This window comes from Podarcis gaigeae (genome assembly GCF_964106915.1).
Source record: "Podarcis gaigeae genome assembly, chromosome: 16".
In the NCBI taxonomy this organism is placed as follows: domain Eukaryota; kingdom Metazoa; phylum Chordata; class Lepidosauria; order Squamata; family Lacertidae; genus Podarcis; species Podarcis gaigeae.
Window position 1 is genome coordinate 21,794,577 of NC_139693.1, and position 23,538 is coordinate 21,818,114.

Sequence of the window (23,538 nt, forward strand, 5' to 3'; positions counted from 1 at the left end):
GGCGTCCAAGCCGTGAGTGGCAGAGAAAAGCCAGCCACTCCTGGAGCGCTTGCTAGGGAGAAGAGGCAGGGCTTAATGGATGTCCCGCCTCCGATCACCGGGGCCCCGCCCATTCGACGCACGTGGCTCCCTGCCTTCCTGGATTCGGAGTGACTTCTTCGGCCGGCAGGTTGTTTGCGGCGCTTCTGCCATGGCTCCTGCCCAGGCCACGGGGCGGCGGAGGAAAAGGCAGCGGCGGTGCAAGGATCGGGACGTGGACGAGCAGCAGGTCAGTGGGAGACCCCCTCCCTTCACAGGTGCCGGAGCTTAAGGCAAGGATCGGGAGCCTGGGGCTAGTATAGTAGTACCTCGGGTTACATACGCTTCAGGTTAAATACGCTTCAGGTTACAGACTTCGCTAACCCAGAAATAGTACCTCGGGTTAAGAACTTTGCTTCAGGATGAGAACAGAAATCGTGCAGTGGCAGCGCAGCGGTAGCAGGAGGTCCCATTAGCTAAAGTGGTTCTTCAGGTTAAGAACAGTTTCAGGTTAAGAAGGGAACCTCCGGAACGAATTAAGTTCTTAACCCGAAGTACTACTGTATAGTGGCTTGTCGGACTAGGACCTGGTAGGGCAGGGTTCAAATCCCCACTCAGCCTAGCCTGCCTCGCTGGGTTGTTGTAAGGATGAAATGAGGTGAGGTAGAGCCATCCTTGGAGGAGAAGTTGGGACATGAATGGTAAGAAAATGGCAAAGCAACCCTTTGCCCAAAACAAAGAAAACAGCTCTTCAGCCTAACCTACCAGCCCTGAGTGCTCACTGGAAGGACAGATCCTGAAGCTGAGGCTCCAATACTTTGGCCACCTCATGAGAAGAGAAGACTCCCTGGAAAAGACCCTGATGTTGGGAAAGATGGAGGGCACAAGGAGAAGGGGACGACAGAGGACGAGATGGTTGGACAGTGTTTTCGAAGCTACCAACATGAGTTTGACCAAACTGCGGGAGGCAGTGGAAGACAGGAGGGCCTGGCGTGCTCTGGTCCATGGGCTCACGAAGAGTCAGATGCGACTAAATGACTCAACAACAACAACAACAACAACAACAACAACAGCCACCTCTCAGGGTTGTTGTGAGGATAATAAAGGGTAGAGAAAACACTGACTTACAACAACAACAACAACAGCCACCTCTCAGGGTTGTTGTGAGGATAATAAAGGGTAGAGAAAACACTGACTTACAACAACAACAACAACAGCCACCTCTCAGGGTTGTTGTGAGGATAATAAAGGGTAGAGAAAACACTGACTTATAGCCCACTCGGGGTTGGTTCTTCTTGTTGCTGTTCCCTATTCAAACACTCATTCTTTCTTTTTTTGGTGTGGTTCAAAGGACTATGAGATGCCAGTTCCATCTTTTCCGGCAGCGGATTGCACTTCTGATGTCGAGCTAGACACCCAGGAAATGGTTCGGGCCCAGAACAAGAAAAAGAAGAAATCAGGAGGCTTTCAGTCCATGGGTGAGTGAGGGAGAGCTTTTTTAATGTTACAAAACTGGCTGTTCTTGTATGCTAGCAGGGGCCAGAACAAGGTTTGTGGTGGCCTGCAGCAAAGTGCCCTCCACTCTCCTAGGTGGGTTGGCCTATTTATTGATTTAATTTCTATGCCGCTTTACATTTTTAAGAAAAATCTCAAAGCGGGTTACAGCATATTAAATAAATAAAACATAAACAAAACAATCTTAAGAAGGTCAAATATAAAATATACAGTCAAAGCAATATAACGGAAAACTAAAATATTAAAGATTTCAAAATAAAACAAATGCAGTTGTGGCGATGCAGTGAGGAAGGGATTTTGCCTCAACACTAATGTTAATTAATTCGGTTCTTTATAATTATTGTGCTTTGAGGGCTGTTGAAAGAGAAGGCAAATGAGGGGCAATGCTAGTGAATGAGAGATCATTTGCTGAAATGCACCGAAATTAGGTAAGCAGTTCTCGGCACTGCTGAAAATGTTCATTTAAAAACTGAATAGTTTTAGTTCTGATGAGCTGAAAACACTATATCTAATCTCTGTAGCTGATTATCATCCACTCAGTCCTCACCTGATGATTAGAGCACCTTATTCTATGGGGTCTTGCTGATAGTGATCAAAGGCTATGCCCAAACGCCAGAGGCAAATGTGTACACCAGATTCTTTTGGAGTGTTGACCTCCAGTGAGCCATATTCAGAAGTATTACTTGGCAAGACATGTTATAGATGCAGATAAGAGATTGCATTATAAGGTTTTTGTACGGGTCGTGGGCAGCAGGTTTCTGGATCAGGCCAAGGGCCCATCTGGTCCAGCGTCCTCCCTGCCCTGCGCTCCAGATTTGAAAATAATGGTGAATTTCAGTTAACTGTTTTCTCCCTTAGGTCTGGGCTACCCTGTGTTCAAAGGGATCATGAAGAAAGGGTACAAAATACCAACTCCCATCCAGAGGAAGGTGAGGACCCAGGAAATGCCCTGCTGGATCGGAAATCAAGGGTCCATCTAAGCCGGTCTCTTCATTTTTGCTTTAGAAATATTCTGTTCGTGCATTTCAGGGGGTTGGACTAGATGACCCTCAGGGTCCCTTTCAACGCTACAATTCTACGATTTTATGAAAGGTCCCCAAGGGTCATCTTCTCCCAACCCCCTACAATGCAGGAATGTCAACTAAAGCATCTGTGATAAATGGCTATCCAACCTCTGTTTAAAAATGAAGGAGAGTCCACTACTTTCCAAGGGAGGCTGTTCCGCTGTCAAAGAGCTCTTAGTGTCAGAAAGTTCTTCCTGATGTTTAGGGGCAACCCAGCCAGATGGGCGGGGTATAAATATTTGACACCTCCCTTTCCATGGAGGCGCAGATTGCAGCTATAACAAAGGCAGCATTTTTTCACCTCCGCCAAGCTAAGCAGGTGCTTATTGTAACTCACTCTGCACGGGGCTGTCCTTGAGACTGACCCAGAAACTCCAGCAGGTGCAGAATGCCGAAGTGAGACTCCTTACGGGGTCTTCACTGCAGGATCATATTCACCCAGTGCTATACCAGCTGCACTGGCTCCCGGTGGAGTACAGGATCAGGACCCTCGTACCTACGGGACTGCCTCTCCTGGTATGTCCCACGGAGGACCTTACGGTCTTCAAATAAAAACATATTGGAGGTCCCAGGCCACAGGGACGTTAGGCTGGCCTCAGCCAGAGCCAGGGCTTTTTCGGCTATGGCCCCGATCTGGTGGAACGCTCTCCAAGAGACTAGGGCCCCGCAGGACTTGACATCTTTCCGCAGGGCCTGCAAGACAGAGCTGTTCCACCAGGCCTTTGGCCAAGGCACAGCCTGCCTGACCCCCTCTTTTGGTAATCCTCATAGAACCTTAGCCCAATGGTTGCCATTAATTTGATTTTGAATTGATTTTAGAATGCTGTGTTACTTTTATTGTTGTTAGCTTCTCTGAGCCCGGCTTCGGCTGGGGGGGGGGGGGCAGCATATAAATAAAATGATGTTGTTGTTGTTGTTGGTTGGAATCTCCTTTCTTACAACATGACCTCATTGGTACCAGTCCTATCCTACGGAGCAGGAGTAAAAGAAAGCCTGTTCCACCTTCCAACTCTACAATATTATGAAATTTTATTCAGATCTCTCTCTCTCAGTCTAGCCTCCTTCCCCTCACCCCAAAATCTGCAATATGTGGACAATCAAATTGTTTTTTTCATCATCATCATCACATTTTGCGTGTAAACTTGGTTGTGTGTTTCCTAGGCCTCATCCTAACTCTACATTGTAGTTAAGGGTTCTGAGAGTTGTGAGGAGATTCCTCATCCTCTTGGATGAGTTCGCATAGTCCCTGACTTCAGGTTTGCTGCTGTCGTTTGATTTCCCCTGCCTCCACTCTGAATCAGTTTTGTTTTGCAGACCATCCCCGTGATCCTGGACGGCAAGGATGTGGTGGCGATGGCGAGGACGGGCAGCGGAAAGACGGCCTGTTTCCTCATCCCCATGTTTGAGAAGCTGAAGGTGCACAGTGCCAAAACGGGGGCACGGGCTCTTATCCTCTCTCCGACTAGAGAGCTTGCCTTGCAGACACTCAAGTTCACTAAGGAGGTAAGCCAAAGATGGGACTTTAAAGACTAAAGGGTCTTTAAAGCAGCGGTTCTCAACCTGTGGGTCCCCAGATGTTGTTGGACTACAAGTCCCATCATCCCTGAGCTCTGGCCTTGCTAGCTAGGGATGATGGGAGTTGTAGTCCAACAACGTCTGGGGACCCGCAGGTTGAGAAAGGCTGCTTTAAAGCCTTTAAATCGTTCTGCTTATGGAATAGTTACGTGACTCTTCTTTTGTTTGTGACTCCCTGCACATATTACATGTTTTCTGTTAATGAATTTTGAAACAGTTTGATAGTGTTATATGAATATTGTCAATATATTATTAGCCTTCGTGTTGCTTGATGTGGTTAAGATGGGACTCAAGAGTGGCAGAAACAGTTTTGGTCACATAGAAGCCTTTGTGCTAGCTGTATTTAGGCAGTGCTTTATCCCATTTCCCCCACATTTCCTTACTTGTTAATTCCCACATATAGGTACGCACCAGGCAAAAACATTCCACTTCTCCCAGGCCTTTGGTTAATAGGCCAATCTATGGTCTTCTAAATAGTGGTTTTTGGGGTTGTTGTTTTTGTTTGTTACTGTGCTATTTATTTTTGCGTTTTTATAATGTTAACTGCCCTGGGATCCTCGGCTGAAGAGTGGTATAGAAATTTAATAAATAATAATAATACCAATGTAAAATGAATGTTCATATCCGTGCTGTTTCCCAGGGGAAAAAAAATCTGCTTGCAACCCTGTTCGCTTGAGAAATTGTGGGAGTTTTTTCGAGTTGCAGTTTCATTAAAAAACATTTAAAAAATTGGAGCAGTTATCCCAGCATATGAGGGTCTTTGTTTAAACCGCGCTATATGGCAGTATATTAATCGAAAAGCCACAGTTCTATAACTCAACAGGTGCGGCAGTGCAAAAGGGTTAGAAGACGGGAGATGTTCTTGCAGTATGAATGCTATAAGCCTGATGTCTGGATGCAGCCGCTGAAGCTCTCTGAGGCTGCAGAGATCGATGGACAATGTGCAGTTGACCAGAGGAACATACCGCCACAGGATTTTGTTGCGAGTTTAGCAGGGCTTGGGGTCAAGTGAAGGTGGGCTTGTTCAAGCATGAGGCTCATCAAGCCCCTGGCTTTCTTTTGGTTATTAGATAGCTGGAAGGATATCTTGGGACCAAATGCAAGTTTTTGACTGGTTTTTTTTTCACTCTTCCCCTACTTTCCACTACAGCTTGGCCGATACACAGGCCTGAAAACCGCCCTGATCCTTGGAGGAGACAAGTAAGTTTGACATTAAAAAACACACGGAGAGATTGTTGACCTGCCCCATGTTTAGGCCTCACAGGAAGTCACATTGTTGAAGAACTAAGGCCACATTCACAAGATATGTTTGAAGCACTATAATGCCACTTGAAACATTCACGGCTTCCCCCAAGGAATCCTGGGAACTGTAGTTCGTAATGGGTGCTGAGTAGTTAAGAGGTCGCCTATTCCCTAACACAGAGCTACAGTTTCCAGAGAAGAAGGATTGATTGTCAAACCATTCTGGGAATTGTAGCTCTGGGAAGGGGAATAAGGGTTTCCTAACAACTCTTGGCCTGAGCAAACTACAACTCCCAGAATCCTTGGGGGCGAGAAGTAACAACTGTTTAAAGTAGTATCATATACTTTAAACTTTTGGTGTGACTGTGGCCTTGAGGTCCATCTGATTCAGCATTGTAACTCATCCCCCTGCCTTTCCAGGGAATGAGCCTGCCATAAAGTTGATTGCTGACAAGGAAATCTAAATAAATAAATAAAAATAAATATCCAGCGCTGATGCTTAAAAGTGCCATTGAAGCAATACATTTTGTTTCTGAAGTTGTGGACCATATGATGTTAAGCGGGCAAGCCATTGTCCTTTCTAACATTCCTATTGTTATATGTAATAAAAATTTATTTTTTAAAAAAAGACGTGACGTAAGATCTGAGCGCGGCAGTCAAAGTTAGGCACAAAGGGGGGCGGGGAGGTTTTCCTGCTTTCTCTAAAACTAAATTTGCCTTCTGCCTCTCCGCTCCTCCAGGATGGAAGACCAGTTTGCAGCTCTGCATGAAAACCCTGATATGTAAGTCCAATTATTTTTTTCTGGGGGGACACATACCCTTAAACATTTTGCGAATCTTCGTACAGTGGTGCCTCGCAAGATGAAATTAATTCGTTCCGCAAGTCTTTTCGTCTTGCGAGTTTTTCGTCTTGCGAAGCACGGTTTCCCATAGGAATGCATTGAAAATCAATCAATGCGTTCCTATGGAAACCGCCTTCAGACCAGGTCCGGGGACAGTCTGTCCCCCGACCTCTTCTGAAGGCCGGCGGGGGGCAAAAGTTTTTGCTCCCCCCCGTCTGCCTTCAAAAGCCGTCCGGGATAGCAGGAAGCGCTTCCCTGCTATCCCGGACCGCTTTTAAAATGCTGGCGGTGGGGAGCAAAGCCTTTCGGCCCCCGCCGGCCTTCCTGGACCTCTTCTGAATGCTCCACACCGCCAGCATTTAAAAGAGGTCCCCGGAGATTTCCCTATGGGCTTTCTTCTTGCGAAGCAAGCCCATAGGGAAAATCATCTAGCGAAGCGACGCAAAAACCGAAAAACCCTTTCGTCTTGCGGGTTTTTCGTCTTGCGAGGCATTCGTCTTGCGGGGCACCACTGTACTTTTGTTCATTTACTGTGTTTAGTTTTCCCGGTTTCAACTATAAAATGGTGATTTTCTTGAGTCAAAATGAGAGTACCCCTAAACATTTTTTAAAGCAAAAAAGCCCTGTGTAAGTCTAAAAACTTGGGCTGGTGGCTAGGAAACAAGGGGCTCATTTTAACAGGCTTCCTGGGTGCCCCTTGCATTCATCCTGATGCCTCTCCCATAACAAGGTGTGTATATGCCCATTTCGATCTGCTGGGCTGGCACAGGTACAATGCAGTATTCTTTCTGAACTTGTAAGAAAACCCTGCAGCCACTGTGTCCTTTGCTTGCCTCCCACAGAATCATTGCAACTCCTGGCCGGCTGATGCACGTGGCCATAGAGATGAAGCTCAAGCTGCAGAGTGTGGAATACGTGGTCTTTGACGAAGCAGACAGGTGAGTTCCTGGCCCCCTGGGGAGAGCACCTATTTTCCCAGGCAGGAGATCAGGCCACAGCATTCAGAAACGGGAACATAGGAAGCCAGCTTCTGCTGAGGCAGGCCTAGAACTAGGGATCCTCTGCATGCAAGGCAGATGCTCTAACCACTGAACTTCCCTTCCCTTATGCTGAGTCAGCCTCCTGGTCCATCTAGCTCAGTATTCTCCACACTGACTGGCAGCAGCTCTCCTGGATTTGTAGAGTTGGAAGGGACCACGAGGGTCATCTAGCCCAACCCCATGGAAGCTTTTTGCCCAATGTGAGGCTCGAACCTACAGGCCTGGGATTAAGAGTCTCACACTCTACTGACTGAGCTATCAAGAATTTCAAAGAAGGATTTCTTCTAGTCCTGCCTGGAGATGACGGGGATTGAACCTGGGACCTTCTGTATGCAAAGCAGATGTCCTGCCTCTGAGCAGTGTTGCTTGGTTCTTCCATTTAGGGAAGAGAAGCCTGGTGACAGTTTTGGCTTTTTTTCAGTTGTGAATTCTTGGTGGTGTGTGTACTCCATGTGGAAAAGGAACTTCTGAGCCAAAACCATTCAAATTCCAGGATTAGCTGGCTGGGGTTGATGGGACTTGTAGTCCAAAATATCTGTACATTTGATGAAGGCTACCTTTTAAAACTGGGATGCTTGGTCTAAACCACAGAGCATAGGACTTGCCAATCAGAAGGTCGGCAGTTCGAATCCCCACAACGGGGTGAGCTCCCGTTGCTCGGTCCCTGCTCCTGCCAACCTAGCAGTTCGAAAGCACGTCAAAGTGCAAATAGATAAATAGGTACCACTCCGGCGGGAAGGTAAACGGCGTTTCTGTGCACTGCTCTGGTTCGCCAGAAGCGGCTTAGTTATGCTGGCCACATGACCCGGAAGCTGTCTGCAGACAAATGCCGGCTCCCTCGGCCTATAGAGCAAGATGAGCGCCGCAACCCCAGAGTTGTCCACTACTGGACCTAATGGTCAGGGGTACCTTTACCTTTACCTTTTACCCTTTAAAACTATATAGGTTTTCTTTTTAATGAAGTGCCTTTTGACTTTGTGAGATGTATGTGTTGCCGTGGAATTCCTTCCATAGCATGTGGCTTTTTAAAAATGAAACTTCGGTTTGCAAGATATTCTTACAGCTTCGCATCCCAACCCTGTCCCTGTTCTTCAACCATCTTTGTATAGGAAACCAGAAACTTCTTCTAGGGTGGCGCCACTCTGGAATTCTAAGAACCCCCTCCCCCCCCCCAAAAAAAATCTGTTTTAATGTTGCTGTAAACTGCTCTGGTGGTTTGTGAGTGGAAGATGTAGAAATACTTTGATCAATAAACACATAGCAAACAACTTTACAAAATAGGTAGCAGAAGAACACTTGGCTTAAAAAAATAAAAAGGATTCCCTGTGGGTGCTCTGAAGTGCTACAGTCCTGGGGAGGGGGCTGTACCACGTACGTGGAGAGGGCTGTACCACATCTGTAAGCCAGGCATTTGCTTGGCTGAATCTTGTTGCATATTTTTTCAGATCCTCTGCCCTGCCGCTTGTTCTTCTCCTGTTTGCTTTCTGTGTCTCCTCAAAACGCCTTTTCCCACTTACCTTGCCAGGCTCTTTGAAATGGGCTTTGCAGAGCAGCTGCAGGAGATCATCTCGAGGCTGCCCGAGAACCGCCAGACCGTTCTCTTCTCTGCCACCCTGCCGAAACTTCTTGTGGAGTTTGCTCGAGCCGGTAAGGAGACAGACCTGGTCTCGGGCGCCACCTTTGCGTACCGGAGGCCCGATCTCACAGTTCCCTGGAGAGAGGGATTGACCGTGAAAACACTCTGGGAACCATAGCTCTGTGACGGGAAGAGGGGAGGTCTCTTAGCACCCCTAGCAAACAGCGTTTCCTGGGATTCATGACTGTTTTTAGTGGTCGGAGAGTCCTTTTAAATAAATCCCCCGGTCTCATTGATCTAGATTGCTGGGAGCATCTGGAAAACACCTTTATCCTCATTCTAGAGTGAGATGTAACCAGGGTGGATAAAAATCAATAATTAAAATTAAAATTAAAAAAGCAGATTCTTTTTTATTTAAATCGGATTTTTTTTTATTTAAATCGGATTAAAAAAAATGCTTTGGGAGGAAAAATCTTTCTAAAGATAGCTTTCTATTTAAGTTGCATTATACTCCAAAGGCTATTCATCAGGAAACAAGGGTTTGTTTTAAGATTTTCATGTCTGCTAAAACTCAGTCTGGTGTTGTTGTTTTTTTAAAAAAGTTTAACTACATCAGTTAACAAACATGGATACATATGTTCTAATGTTATTGTTTTAGTTAAATATTTTTTAAAAAAATGTTACTAAGGAAATGATTACCATATTTTTCGCTCTATAAGATGCACCAGACCACAAGACGCACCTAGTTTTTGGAGGAGGAAAACAAGAAAAAAAAAATTCTGAATCTCAGAAGCCAGAACAGCAAGAGGGATCGCTGCGCAATGAAAGCAGCAAATCCCTCTTGCTGTTCTGGCTTCTGTGATAGCTGCACACCCTGCATTCGCTCCATAAGACGCACACACATTTCCCCTCACTTTTTAGGAGGGGAAAAGTGAGTCTTATAGAGCAAAAAATACGGTATTTTTCTCCTTCCAATAAAGTACAGCAGAAAAGTTGTCCAAATATAAACAGTTAACATTAAACCTCACAATAATTTCATAATTGTCGGTCTGTGTATATCTAATAGTATAACCAATCAGTAATTTTTGATATAACTGTAAAAATTACTCTGAATTTTTTTTTCCAAAAATGAAACCGTCTGGTTGTAAATATTAAGATTATACCAGCAAGAAGGAGGCTTTCTGTAAAAAAAATAAAAATGATTTAAATCTTACTGACTAGTGATTTAAATCAAGTCTTACTGACTAGTGATTTAAATTGATTTGATTTAAATAAAATCCACCCTGCTGAGAGCATCTGGAAAATCCAGAGCGAGCTGTAGCTTCATATTCTCTCCCCTCTGCCCAAACTTCCTTTCCACAGGTCTTACAGAGCCGGTGTTGATCCGATTGGATGTGGAATCCAAGCTGAGCGAGCAGCTCAAGGTAAGCAGGAAGTATGGATATCTTGGAAGGGGCAGTTTGGGGAAGGGGGAAGGAGTTTGGCATTGGGATCTGCCGAAATTGGGGAGCGCGGCACACGTGGCCGTTTGTATGGCTTCCCTGTTGCTGCTCCTCTAGTCTGCTTGAGCCAGCTTGGCAGTTCTGCTAACTCAGGGGTGGGGAACCTCTGCCTCAGTGACCAACTGCGGCCCTTGAGAGCTCTCTCAGGTATTATTTGCTTGGCTGGAGTGTGCCCTTAATATTGCTCCTCCCTTGTCTGAATGGAGGATAGAGAGGAAGCTATATTTTTGTGTGTCTGCCCAGTATCAATGGGCAGGGAATTCCAAAAATGCAGGCTTTGCTGTACTGACAGATCATTATTATATTTTCTGGCACTTGTAAAAAATGCCAGTTTTTATCCCTGAGTTTGGTGTGTGTGTGTGTGTGTAGGGAACAAATGAGGATTTAAAATGGCGCTTTAAATAACAGTGGGGGTCTTAAGAAAGCAGAGATGGAGGAGCACAGAAGATAATACAGGGGCTTGAAGTAGCTGTGAGGAGATGGTAGGTTTGGGGGGAATGTAATGGGGCAGGGTGGGGGGCTGACAAGCAGTGAGTAATTGGGGGTCATAGCTGTCAACTTTTACCTTTTCTTGCGAGGAATACTATTTGGAATAAGGGAATTTCCCTTTAAAAAAAGGGAAACGTTGGCCGCTGTGGTAGGGATTGGTGAGCAGGGGTAGCAGCCATAGTGTGTGTATCTAACTACAGTGGTACCTCGGGTTAAATACGCTTCAGGTTACATACGCTTCAGGTTACAGACTCCGCTAACCCAGAAATAGTACCTCGGGTTAAGAACTTTGCTTCAGGATGAGAACAGAAATCGTGCTCCGGTGGCAGCGGGAGGCCTCATTAGCTAAAGTGGTGCTTCAGGTTGAGAACAGTTTCAGGTTAAGAACGGACCTCCGGAACGAATTCGGTACTTAGCCCGAGGTACCACTGTATATCCTAAGCTGCAAGGAGGCATAAAAAGCTGCCTTATACCAGATTAGGTTGACTTTGAGTGGTTAGTCTCATGGCAATTTTTCTAGCAAAAAGGCTCACCGTGAATGCCTCCCTTGTTCTCTTATCATGGCAATGATCCTGGAACTGAGTTTCGGTGAGTTCTGGCTGGGGAAAAAAGCCCTGGTTCAGCCAATCTGTCACCCTGCAGTTGTCAAAAATGTCTTATTGTGGGGAGGGTGTCAGACTGGCAAAGACTGAACTAGACCCTTCCAAGCTGGGAGAAAACTCAGCAGGCACCAACGCTGACAATTAAACACCTAATCATCCTCACAGCTGTCTTTCTATCACGTGCGTGCTGATGACAAGCCAGCCCTCCTGTTGTACCTGCTGAGGACGGTCGTAAGACCGCAGGACCAGACGATTGTCTTTGTGGCCACGAAACATCATACAGAATACCTGAAAGAGGTATGGAGCTTGTTGTATGGAGTTTTGTGTCATTGGCAGCACTCACATGGCGATTCACACCATTTTTGCTGCTGTCGGCAAGATTTCAGGTCGGTAGGCATATTATCCCCTAATAAACAGGACTAACCTGGGACTGAGTCTCCACATAACCCCCATCCTATTTGATGGCTATGTTTTTAAGGTTTCCTTTAAAAGTTGGATTGTCTACACAGGACAGGGACAGGTTGTTGTTGTTGTTGTTGTTGTTGTTGTTGTTGTCTCCCGCCTTTTCCCCAGACTCAAGGCGGCTTACAGATAAAATAGAAACAAGTCAAAACTTGGGGGGGGGGGAGTCATTAAAAAGTTATTAAACACTAATAAAATTAAAACTCTGTCTCTTTATATACACACAATAGGCCCACAACTTACACACATGTGCTTTAGGCACATGGCCAAAAAAAGGAAAGAATAGAAAAGGGATGGAGAGTTTCAGGAAAAATGACTTTGGCAATCCTCACCCATCATTGAAACCAAGGTGTTTTGACTACACACGATTTTGGCTTTAGGCACAGTCCCCAAAACGTAGCCCCCACCTAAGTTGCAGGCTTATTGTGTGTACAAGCAAAATATCTATTAAAAACACATTTACAATAAAAACATCACAGCAGCAAAATGAATTTTCTTCGAAACGATGAGGACTAGAAACTTACCGGGTTTTAAAAGAAAAGGGTGAAGAAGTTCTAAAGCTCCATTCCCAATTCAGTCCCCATGGACACCTGGGGAACTCGAGTGGTACTTTTGATTTCTCCTTACTTACTGACCTTCAGTTTGCTTCCTCTCACTGATGCCCCTGCAGCTGTTGACAGCCCAGGGTGTGAACTGCACGCATGTCTACAGCTCCCTGGACCAGACGGCCCGGAAGATCAACGTGGGCAAGTTCATCCATGGCAAGTGCTCAGTGCTGATCGTCACCGACTTGGCCGCCCGGGGCATCGACATCCCTCTTCTGGACAATGTCATCAACTACAGCTTCCCGGCCAAGGCCAAGCTCTTCCTCCACCGTGTCGGTGAGTTCTTGAGGTCCGGCACCTTGTACAGCTTAACTTGTGAAAGCTGCCTTAAGTCGGTTCATCTAGGCCCGCGTCTATGGGGCCTGGGTGCAGAGGTGGGAGGAACTACAGCTTAGGGAGTAAAGCACACACTTTGCATGGCGTTTTATGAGTGTTCCACCCCCCATTGGCTACTGTCAACCAGGAACTGGAAGCGCTTGTCAAACGGCATAGAGACTGGGACCCTTTGACTGCAACCCATGTGGCTCTGTAGCTGTTCAGCTTTGCCCAAATGGTCACTCTTTTTTACAGCAAGGGTTGGAGATTCAATCTTAGAAGACAGATTAAACAAACCTTTTGTTCCATCCAACATTAATCTTCTCTGTTTTGCTCTCTCCAGGCAGAGTGGCCCGGGCAGGAAGAAGTGGTACGGCTTACTCCTTGGTGGCGCCGGATGAGACCCCCTATGTTTTTGACTTGCACCTCTTCTTAGGCCGGCCCCTCGTCCTTGCCAACCCTCACGAGAAGCCCACAGGTAGGTCTGCCCTCGTTAGGTGGCAATAATTAGCAGGCGTGCCCTTGGGAATTGTTTTTTCTTTATTGCAAGAATTGGTCAAAAAAGGTTGCTGCCGCAATTTCTCACAGGGCTGTCATTCAATGTGTTGCATGCTTTATTCCTTTGTTCTGTTACATTTTGCAAGTTTATAAACCTCTTTATCCCCTGAGGCCGTCAAAGCAGTATACCACACAGTTAAAAGAAGACAGAATGCAAATTCTCACAATTGAAAGCGCTTCTACAAATTCTAAAAACAGTAGAACCATCCTTACAGCTGTGCAGTTAATATTTCATAAATGACTAGGTCACATTTTTAAACAAAAACGTCTTCAGTAGACTCCTCAATATGGTGATGTTGGGTGCCTTCTTAATTTCTGTGGGAAGCTCATTCCAGAGGGCTGGAGCTGCAACATTAAAAGCCTGATTCCCGGATGGGGCGAGGTGGTCCCTTAGGTAACCTAGTCCCGAGGTTACAAAAGCTGCTGGATCAGGTCGGTCGCCCATCTAGTCCAGAATCCTGTTCTCACAGTGGCCACCCAGATGCCTGAGGAAAATCTGCATGCATCAGGACCTGAACACAAGAGCGCTTTCTTTGCCTGCTGTTCCAGCAGCTGCTATTCAGAAGCATTAGTGCCCTTAACCTTCATGGTTAGTAGCCATCAAAAGTTCTCTCCTCCACAAATTTGCCCAATGCTCTTTCAAAGGTTGATGGCCATCACTTTGGGAGAGAGTTTTAGCTATGCAGGAAGAAGTTTACCTGCCTTTAACCTGTCCTGAATCTTCCCACATTAGTTGGAAGTCCTTGAGTTTCTAGTACAGTGGTACCTCTGGTTACGTACTAAATTCGTTCCGGAGGTCCGTTCTTAACCTGAAACTGTTCTTAACCTGAAGCACCACTTTAGCTAATGGGGTCTCCCACTGCTGCCGCACCACCGCCATGCAATTTCTGTTCTCATCCTGAAGCAAAGTTCTTAACCCGAGGTACTATTTCTGGGTTAGTGGAGTCTGCAACCTGAAGCATCTGTAACCTGAAGCGTATGTAACCCGAGGTACCACTGTAGTATGAAAGCGAGAGAGAACCTTTTCCTCTCCCCTCCCAATTTTATACACCATTTTTCTCCTTTTTATGACTCCTGCACTTAATGAACGACCTCATTTTACCCTCACATTACATTTTTGGTTGCATGCTACACAAAATCAGCAGGGTGTATGCATAAATTTTTGGGATGGTTAAAAAAAAAAGATTTCTCTCTCTCTCTCTCTCTCTCTCTCTCTCTCTCTCTCTCTCCCCCCCCCCCCCATATCAAGGTGAATACCTGGGGAAAGAGCATTCCACAGCTGTGGCACCACCACCAATAAGGCCCTTCTATGGTAGCCACCCATTCCTCTGGCAGGGGCCCTGAAACAGCTCCCTGACTGCTTCACTTTCCCCCCTTTCAGACACAGACGGCATCTTTGGCCGTGTCCCCCAGAGCATCATCGACGACGAGGAGAGCCTGCTGCAGACGGACCACGAGCGCTCGCTGGAACTGCAGAGCCTCCGGCGAGTCTCTGACAATGCCCAGAAGCAGTACCTGAAGTCGCGGCCTGCTCCGTCACCCGAGTCCATCAAGAGGGTCAAGGAAATGGACTTCAGCCTGCTGGGCATCCACCCCTTGTTCAGTGAGTGGCTTACTAAAAAAATAATAAATTTATTATTTAAACATCCTGAAGGTCCCAGGCCACAGAGAGGTTAGGCTGGCCTCAGCCAGAGCCAGGGCTTTTTCGGCTGTGGCTCCAATCTGGTGGAATGCTCTGTCACAAGAGACTAGGGCCCTGTGGGACTTGACATCTTTCCGCAGGGCCTACAAGACAGAGCTGTTCCACCAGGCCTTTGGCCAGGGCACAGCCTGACTCCCTCCTTTGGCAATCTTCACAGAACTTTAGTCTAATGGTTGCCATCAATTTGATTTGAATTAATTTTATAATGAAATGATTTTAGAATGTTGTATTATTTTATTGATGGTAGCCGCCCAGAGCCCGGCTTCAGCTGGGGAGGGCGGGATATAAATAAACATTATTTATTATTATTATTATTATTATTATTATTATTATTACCCTACCCATCTGGCTGAGTTGCCTCATTCCTAATCTGCTGCTGCTCCACCACACGGGGGTAACCTTTCCCTCCCTGCTTTGCTTCCCCGAAGGTCTTCGCTTTGAGGGGGAAGAGATGGAGCGGCTGAAATTCGTGGACAGCATCAAAAGTTACCGTTCCAAGGCGGTGAGTGTCGCGAGGGACCCCTAGCAGCAGACCCCCTGCCTCTTGGCATTAAGGGAACCCTGGCATGTGCCCAGTGGAGCTGCACGCCGGCGCCAGGGCAGGGTTCGATTCTGCTTTGCCCTGACGAACGTCGCCACCCCCCTCCCCTGCTGCTGTTTCTAGACCATATTTGAAATAAACGCCACCAACAAGACTCTGGCCAGCGACGTCATGCGGGCCAAACGTAACCGGGACCGCCAGCTCATTGACCGGCACCAGCGGAAGCAGCAGGAGAGGCTCTCCTTGGCAGCAGAGAAGGTCCAACGTCTTGCTGTGCCGGCGACCACAGAGCAAGACCCAGAGGAAGATGAGGAACGCATTCAGGTAGGGATGCGGTTGGGGCTGGTGGGCTTCCTCTCGGCTTCAGGACAGACTGGGGAACCCGTATCCTTGCAGTGCTACCCTTGGACATCTGTGGCTACCCTTGGACGCCTGTTCTGGAGGCTCCAACTGGAGCAAAACACTGGACTACTGGTGTGGACAGACATATGGCCAGCACGTGACTCTGGTGCCCCAAAATCTGCACTGGCTGCCCATAGGCTACTGGGACAGGTTCAGGGTTCTTGCATTCTTTTTCAAGGCCCTTAGCAATTCTGGTCCAGGACACCTGAGGGACCTTAAATCCATGCCAGATCATGGAGGTCATTGGGGGAGCTGCTGTTAGTAGTCTCCCAAGGCTTGGATGCATGGCTTATATCCACCAGGATCCGAGCTTGTGGTCAAGCAGTATATAAATTGTTTAAATAAATTTCACAGTAGGAAAATCTGGATCTCGTAACTTCTGAGCCTTAATGCTAATCTGCTGACCGTGGCGAGGGTCTGAGAGCTACTTTAAGATGGTGACAGTCCCACCACCATCATCACCACACCTCCTCCTCCAGTGGTTGGAAATCAGAGACTACACCTGACGTTGACTTTTGAAAATTATTTTTAAAGGTGGTGGGGGTTATTGTTGTTGTTGTTGTATAAACGGCCTAGGTCCAGTATACCTGAAGGAGCGGTTCCACCCCCATCGTTCTGCCCGGACACTGAGGTCCATTGCCAAGGGTCTTCTGGCGGTTCCCTCGCGAGAAGCCAAGTTATAGGGAACCAGGCAGAGGGCCTTCTCAGTAGTGGCACCTGCCCTGTGGAATGCCCTCCCATCAGATGCCAAAGAGAAAAACAACTACCAGACTTTTAGAAGACATCTGAAGGCAGCCCTGTTTAGGGAAGCTTTTACTGTTTAATAGGTTATTGTATTTTAATATTTTGTTGGGAGCCGCCCAGAGTGGCTGGGGAAACCCAACCAGATGGGTGGGGTATAAACAATAAATTGTTATTATTATTTTACCAACACAATTTTAACAGGACAAAACAATCCTTTCCCACCCCTTAGAGGAAACAAGGGGAGTTTATAGTAAAATTTTAAAAACAAGAAATCCAAAAACATTAATTGGTCAGTATAGCCCATCAAGAAGCATCATGGTTCTAGTCCTCAAAATGTTCGTAGCAGGCGGAGAGTTTTGTAAGCTGCTGGGAGATGTGTTTGTGTTTCTCTCGAGCGTGGATGGTGATGTTTGCCTTCTGTGTGGCACACAAGCATACACCTGGAGACGGGGGAGCCCCCTCAATATTGGGGGGTGGGCTCAGACCCCTGTCCCAAAATATTGAGGGGGCCGAAGCCCCTTCATCCCCCTATAGTTGGCGCCCCTGGTGGTGTGTTTAGGGAAAGTGCAGGCCCGATGGCACCCTCCCTAGGAGTAATGCAGAACCACAGAGAACCATGAACCCAGTGGAACTGGCCCGCCTTCCTGAATATCGAGGGTTGCTAACCGTTCTTAACATTTTCACACGCACCCAGGATGTTTTCTCCAGCGTGGTGGGAAGGAAGCGGAAGCAGCCCCTGGATGGAAAGGACAACGGGAAGAAGCAGAGACTGGCGATGCAGCAGGAAGGAGAGTTCTACATCCCATACCGGCCGAAGGACTTTGAGAGCGAACGAGGGTATGTGGCAGCAGTGGGAGAACGCTAGCGGCCAAAATTGTGGAAACCTTTTGGGGAAAGTGTATTTCCGAGGTTTGATGGCTCATAACACCTGATCGGCTCTCTAAACACCCATGCTCACCGGCTACATTCAAATGAAGGAAATCTCCTGCATATCATCAACGTAAGCAAGCTGTGCTTCCTTTTTCTGGTTATTTGGCTATAACTTTTGATAGAATACAGATAATTGAACAAACTTTGTTGCAATATATTTATTTATTTATTTTTCTTCATTTTTTTTACCAACAACCAAAACCCAACAGTGAAACCCCCCAGGCGGCTGATACATTGAGTATACATAATCAATAATAACATACTCAAATCAACCATATGTACAACTCTATATACATTCACGCTTTTCGCTCCACAAGGTTTATTTAACTTTGTTGCATTACATTGTTCATTAAATTATCTTTCCATTGATATATAATTTTATGGTGTTACTCATAATATGAAAAAAGTGGTGTTATGAGCCATCAAACCTCAGAAATACACTTTTCCCAAAAGGTTTCCACAATTTTGGCCGCTAGTGTAGTCTCCAGTCCGAAGGGTCCTAGCTCAGTGGTAAAGCATGAGAACATAGGGCAGGATTTCTAGCTTAGAGACCAGGAGAGTTAAGAGGCGAAAGAATACAAATTATGCATAGCGTGCAGAAAGGGGATAGAGAAACGTGTTCTTCCTCCTCTCTTGTCCTGGGGTCAAGATTCCTATTTGGGCATCTGGCTTGGCTGGTGTGAGAATAGGATGCTGGACTAGATGGGCCATTGGCCTGATCCTGCGGGGCTCTGCTCTGCTTGCGTTCTCACAGGATGCTGTCTCTCTATACTGAACTTGGTATTGTCTACACAGACTGGGAGCAGCTGCCCAAGGTTTCAGACAGGGGAGCCTTTCCCTGTCCTTACCTGGAGATGCCAAGGATTGAACCTCTGGCCTTCTGCATTCAAAGCAGGTGTTCTGCTGCAGAGCTGCGGCTCTTCTCCCAAGCAGAAGACCTTCGGCTGCAGAAAGTCCTAGGTTCGACCCCTGCCCTCTCCCGTTAAAAGGGTCCAGGTGATGGGGAGAGACCTGTCTCCACCTGGGACCCTAGAGAGCTCCTGGCAGTCAGAGCAGACAGCTTTGAGGAGAACGGGCGAGTGGTTTGACCCGGGGTACAGCTGGCGGCTTTTCTTCCTGACCTTTGCCTCCTCTCAATGCCCAGGTTGTGCATCGGTGGGGAAGGCACGGCGTTCGAGCAACAGGCTTCCGGAGCCGTCCTTGACTTGATGGGCGATGAGAATCGGAACATGAGCAAGAGTAAGCAGCTCTTGAAATGGTGAGTGGGGCTCATAATCAAAGGGGTTTGTGTGGCTGTGTTGTTTTGTTTTTGTAAGTGGGGCAGGGCGGCAGAAATGTAACCGTTCAAAAACCTTTCTCGTCAACGGAGGGCTCCTGATAATTGATATTTGATGGACTGAATTTGTGCATGGTGAATTTATGTCTCTCCACCTCCTGCCCCCAGAAGCCCAGGGTGGAAAATGCACCCACAACTGAAAACCAAATCAGTCATTCTAGAACGTTCTAGAAACATTCCTTCATCCCTTCAAATACACAAATTTGATGCCTCCCCCTCCCACATTGAATGTGGTTGTGCAGGGGTTGGTTATGGAGGTTTGCCTGTTTTTTGGGGGGGGGGTTAGTCTTACCTTTTTTATTTATTTCATTTATATCCCACCTTTCCTCTGTGGAGCTCAAGGTAGTCTACATACTTCTCCCCCCCACCTCTAATTTTATCCTCACAACAACGTCCCTGTGAGGTAGGTTAGGCTGAGACATGACTGGCCCAAGGTCACCCAGTGAGTTTCATGCCTGAGTGGGGATTCGAACCCTGCTCTCCCAGAGTCCTAGTCCGACACTCTAACCACTACACCATACTGGCTCTTGGAAGGGGGGGGAGATGTAGGTATTCTGCCTGTTTGTGAGGAGGAGAGCGGTGGCGATTCTGAGCACTTCCAGTTTCTGTGCCATGAAAGGGGTATTTTGTGATGCCCACAACAGTTCCTTAGATTTTCAAATGGGACTTTGGGCACCAAACAGCTTGGAGTAGGAGCTGTGCTGTACAGCGAGCTTATTCTACATAAGATCATTATGTAGCCCAAACAGCACCATCTGGATGGTATTGGCAGGTTTCGAAGATTTTCATAAATAAATTTTTTAGCTGGGGGAAATCCTGACAAAACAGCTTACTTGAGGACTTCACTTGCTTATGGAAAACGTCTGGCTGTTCGGAGGGTAGGGGGAGAAAAACAGGGTTTTTAACGTGTGTGTGTGTGTGTGTGTGTGTGTGTGTGTATGTAAGTAATGGAGTATTCTGGATAAGGGCCTGTCTGGCTGCAGGAGAACCCCCACAATGCACCTTCCTGTCTCAGATCTCATTTGGTAATCTCTACAGTGAAGTCGGTGCTATCTAGCAGCAAGGACATCACAATGTGTGTGTGTGTGCGCGCGCGCACGCGCACGCACAATTACCACTATTCTCAAATGACCTTGAATGGTTTTATCGTTTATCATCATTAGGTTCCCAAGGTTTGGCATGGGCGGGTAACCTTTAACAGTAACCTATTACTTCAGTGAAAGCTTGATTAACAACAAACATCGTCTTATACTTCCCACAATGAGCTGCTAATAATAAATTTGGTGGGCTGTTGGGGGGGGGGGACACAAGGCCATCTGTTGATACATAAAACATTAGCCTGGGTTTCCAGTCAGCCTTTGCTAGGTTGCTCTGAAGCTGCTTGTGTGCCATTTTGCGTTTGTAGCCGGGATTGTGACAGCCTAAGCACTCTCAGTAGCCTGAACAAACAGCTCCCACAATTCTTTGGGGGGAAGCCATGACTGTTTAGAGTGATATTGCACCGCTTTCAATGTATGGCATGAATGGGGCCTATCTTAAGATGCACGTTAACTGATAGTTAGTGTATAGATAATGGAAACTGATGGTGGCTTCTTTTTTCTTATTATTATTCATAGATAATTATTTTCTTTTTAAAATTTCCCTTGCTTTTTTAATTTGCAAGTACAAATTTTTCTTTCAAAGGGGTGAGCAGTTCCAAAGTTCACTCCTTTGAATGACAGGAATGGGACCCGAAAGCAAGGGTTGGGGAGACCCTTCAGATATTGCAATTGCCCTCATAGCTGTCAACGTTTTCCTTTTTTTAAGGGAAATTTCCTTATTCCGAATAGGATTCCTCGCAAGAAAAGGGAAAAGTTGACAGCTATGATTGCCCTCCCAATGCCCGCTGAGGCTGCTGGGAGTTGGAGTCCCAGCGACATCTTGAGGGAGCACCAGGCGTAACTGTTCCTGCCCTAAAAGACTTTCCATCAGTTCAACCAACAGGTGGTGGTGAATTTTTTTAATTAACTCTGTAAACCGCCGTTCATCCACAGATCTCTGGGTGGCTCACGACACAAAGGTACAAGATGAAAACAAAAAATACATAATCAAAACAAGAAGCAACAAAAAACCCCACAATCCAATAAAATCTGCTCCCCACCTCCAAACAGTCCCTTCCCCACAAACACATTTAAAGGGCATCAGATGTCAATTAGCCAAAGGCCTGGTTGAAGAGGAATGTTTTCGCCTGGCGCCTAAAAGTGTATAATGAAGGTGCCAGCCCAACTTCCTTGGGGAGAGCGTTTTGCTCTACAGTGGTGCCTCGGGTTACAGACACTTCAGGTTACATGCGCTTCAGGTTACAGACTCCGCTAACCCAGAAATAGTACCTCAGGTTAAGAACTTTGCTTCAGGATGAGAACAGAAATCGTGCAGCGGGAGGCCCCATTAACTAAAGTGGTACCTCAGGTTAAGAACGGACCTCCGGAACAATTTAAGTTCTTAACCCGAGGCACCACTGTATTTGTATTTGTCTCTCTCCTCTTCTCCAGGGATCGCAAAAGGAAGAGGTTTGTGGGGCAGACGGGCCAGGAGAATAAGAAGAAGATCCGAACGGAAAGTGGTGCCTACATCAGCAGCTCCTACAAAGGGAACCTGTATCCTTCCAGCTGAAAATGGTTCCATGGTAGAGCATGCAGTAGATGCCAGGTCCATCCCTGGCAGGGCCAGGGGAAGAATCCATGTCTGAAATCCTGGGCAGCTGCTGCCAGTCACTGAAGAGAACACTGATCTAGAGTGACCAATGGCCCGAATCAGTATAAGGCAGCTTCCTATAGAATTCCTGTGTCGTACAGAAGGGTGGAGAGGGCGAGCAGATAGGGGCCACGTAGCTGTTGGTTTGGGGATAGAGGAAATGAGCCTGGAGAATAGATTATGGAGGACAGGAGGTGATATTATTATTCTTCGGAAGCCGAAGCGCTGTCATATCAAAGAGGGCAATGGCTTGTTCTGTACAGTGGTACCTCAGGTTACAGACGCTTCAGGTTACAGACTTCGCTAACCCAGAAATAGTGCTTCAGGTTAAGAACTTTGCTTCAGGATGAGAACAGAAATCGTGCTCCAGCGGCAGCAGGAGGCCCCATTAGCTAAAGTAGTGCTTCAGGTTAAGAACAGTTTCAGGTTAAGAACGGACCTCCAGAACGAATTAAGTACTTAACCCGAGGTACCACTGTACTAGATTATAGCAGGGTAGATTTCAGTTGAACGAGAGGAGAAGCTTCTTAATGTCGAGAGAAGTTTGACAGGGGCAGCAGTTCCCCACAAGACTTGCTAAAGAGTTGCTGCTGCCCTCTTGAACTCCTCAAGCACCCACTGGGAAGCCGCCTACTCTTTTGATGAAGTTGGGGAGAAAGGGTGCCTGGTGAGCAAGCAGCCTACGGTCCATATTGATGCGCTGTGTGGAAAGAGTATTGATTGTGTGGTTTCCTGACCTCGCGTACCCCAGCTATGATAAATGGAAAAAGAAGAACAAGATAGACGATCAGGATTCGGACTCAGATCGGGAAGGAGAGCGCAGAGCTGGGAAGAAGCGGAAAGGCAGGGGTGAGTGTTTTCCCAGGGAGGGGACATGGTATATGAGTGGTTTCCCCTGGCTGCCTCTGAAGTGGTGCACAGGTCAAAGGGGGACGGATTGTGTGTCTGTGTAGTTTCCTCTGGCTCCCTCTTACAACTTAAGAGTCTATTTCAGCATCCCTAAAGAAAAGGCATTATGGACCATATTTCCACCACCCTATCACTTTTGGCAGGAGGTGGAAAATAGGCCCATCTTTTAAGGTAGAAGTCAAAACATTTTGCTCTTGGGAGAGGTTGTCATGTTGGCGTATGGAGAAACATGTTTGAGGCAGGGTAGTTCTTCAAGCTTTCAAGTCTTCTGGGAATCCTAACAGCAGCTTGTGGACCTAATAATGATAATAATTTATTATTTATACCTCACCCATCTGGCTGAGTTTCCCCAGCCACTCTGGGCAGCTCCCAACGGAATTAAAATCACATTAAAACATCAAACATTAAAAACTTCCCTATATAAGACTACCTACAGATGTCTTCTAAAGGTTATGTAGTTACTCATCTCCATGAAATCTGAAGGGAGGGCGTTCCACAGGGCGGGTGCCACTACTGAGAAGGCCCTCTGCCTGGTTCCCTGTAGCTTCACTTCCTGCAGTGAGGGAACCACCAGAAGGCCCTTGGCGTTGGAGCTCAGTGTCTGGGCTGAACGATGAGGGTGGAGACGCTCCTTCAGGTATACTGGGCTGAGGCCGTTTAGAGCTTTAAAGGTCAGCGCCAACTCTTTGAATTGTGCTCAGACACGTACTGGGAGCCAATGTAGGTCTTTCAGGACCGATGTTATATGGTCTCGGCGGCCACTCCACGCCTACAGTGACCAGAACGTCACATATACACACGTTGCATTCTTACTGTGCTTCAATGAAATAATAATG

At 46.8% G+C, this 23,538-nt stretch overlaps 2 protein-coding genes across 6 annotated transcripts in view; one reads left to right on the plus strand and one right to left on the minus strand.

The window, feature by feature from the left end:
• DDX54 (DEAD-box helicase 54) overlaps positions 1-23,538 on the plus strand; it is a 23,909-nt gene continuing 371 nt past the window's right edge. Inside the window, exons 1-19 of the mRNA XM_083717112.1 lie at positions 1-268; positions 1,370-1,496; positions 2,392-2,462; positions 3,912-4,100; positions 5,323-5,372; positions 6,155-6,196; positions 7,099-7,194; positions 8,822-8,943; positions 10,235-10,296; positions 11,631-11,762; positions 12,598-12,808; positions 13,191-13,325; positions 14,787-15,008; positions 15,536-15,609; positions 15,772-15,972; positions 17,489-17,631; positions 18,869-18,982; positions 21,592-21,696; positions 22,545-22,642. Coding sequence (XP_083573238.1) covers positions 80-268; positions 1,370-1,496; positions 2,392-2,462; positions 3,912-4,100; positions 5,323-5,372; positions 6,155-6,196; positions 7,099-7,194; positions 8,822-8,943; positions 10,235-10,296; positions 11,631-11,762; positions 12,598-12,808; positions 13,191-13,325; positions 14,787-15,008; positions 15,536-15,609; positions 15,772-15,972; positions 17,489-17,631; positions 18,869-18,982; positions 21,592-21,696; positions 22,545-22,642 — 2,383 coding nt within the window. The 5' untranslated portion in view covers positions 1-79. The remainder of the gene's footprint in view (positions 269-1,369; positions 1,497-2,391; positions 2,463-3,911; positions 4,101-5,322; positions 5,373-6,154; positions 6,197-7,098; positions 7,195-8,821; positions 8,944-10,234; positions 10,297-11,630; positions 11,763-12,597; positions 12,809-13,190; positions 13,326-14,786; positions 15,009-15,535; positions 15,610-15,771; positions 15,973-17,488; positions 17,632-18,868; positions 18,983-21,591; positions 21,697-22,544; positions 22,643-23,538) is intronic.
• CFAP73 (cilia and flagella associated protein 73) overlaps positions 19,343-23,538 on the minus strand; it is a 14,706-nt gene continuing 10,510 nt past the window's right edge. For 2 of the 5 annotated variants that reach the window (XM_083717525.1, XM_083717523.1), the window contains one exon: positions 22,649-22,998. The gene's annotated coding sequence lies outside the window, so the exon portion shown is untranslated. Of the gene's footprint in view, positions 22,999-23,538 lie in introns of all 5 variants that reach the window. The other 3 variants (XR_014559094.1, XR_014559095.1, XM_083717524.1) reach the window with 3 other exon arrangements.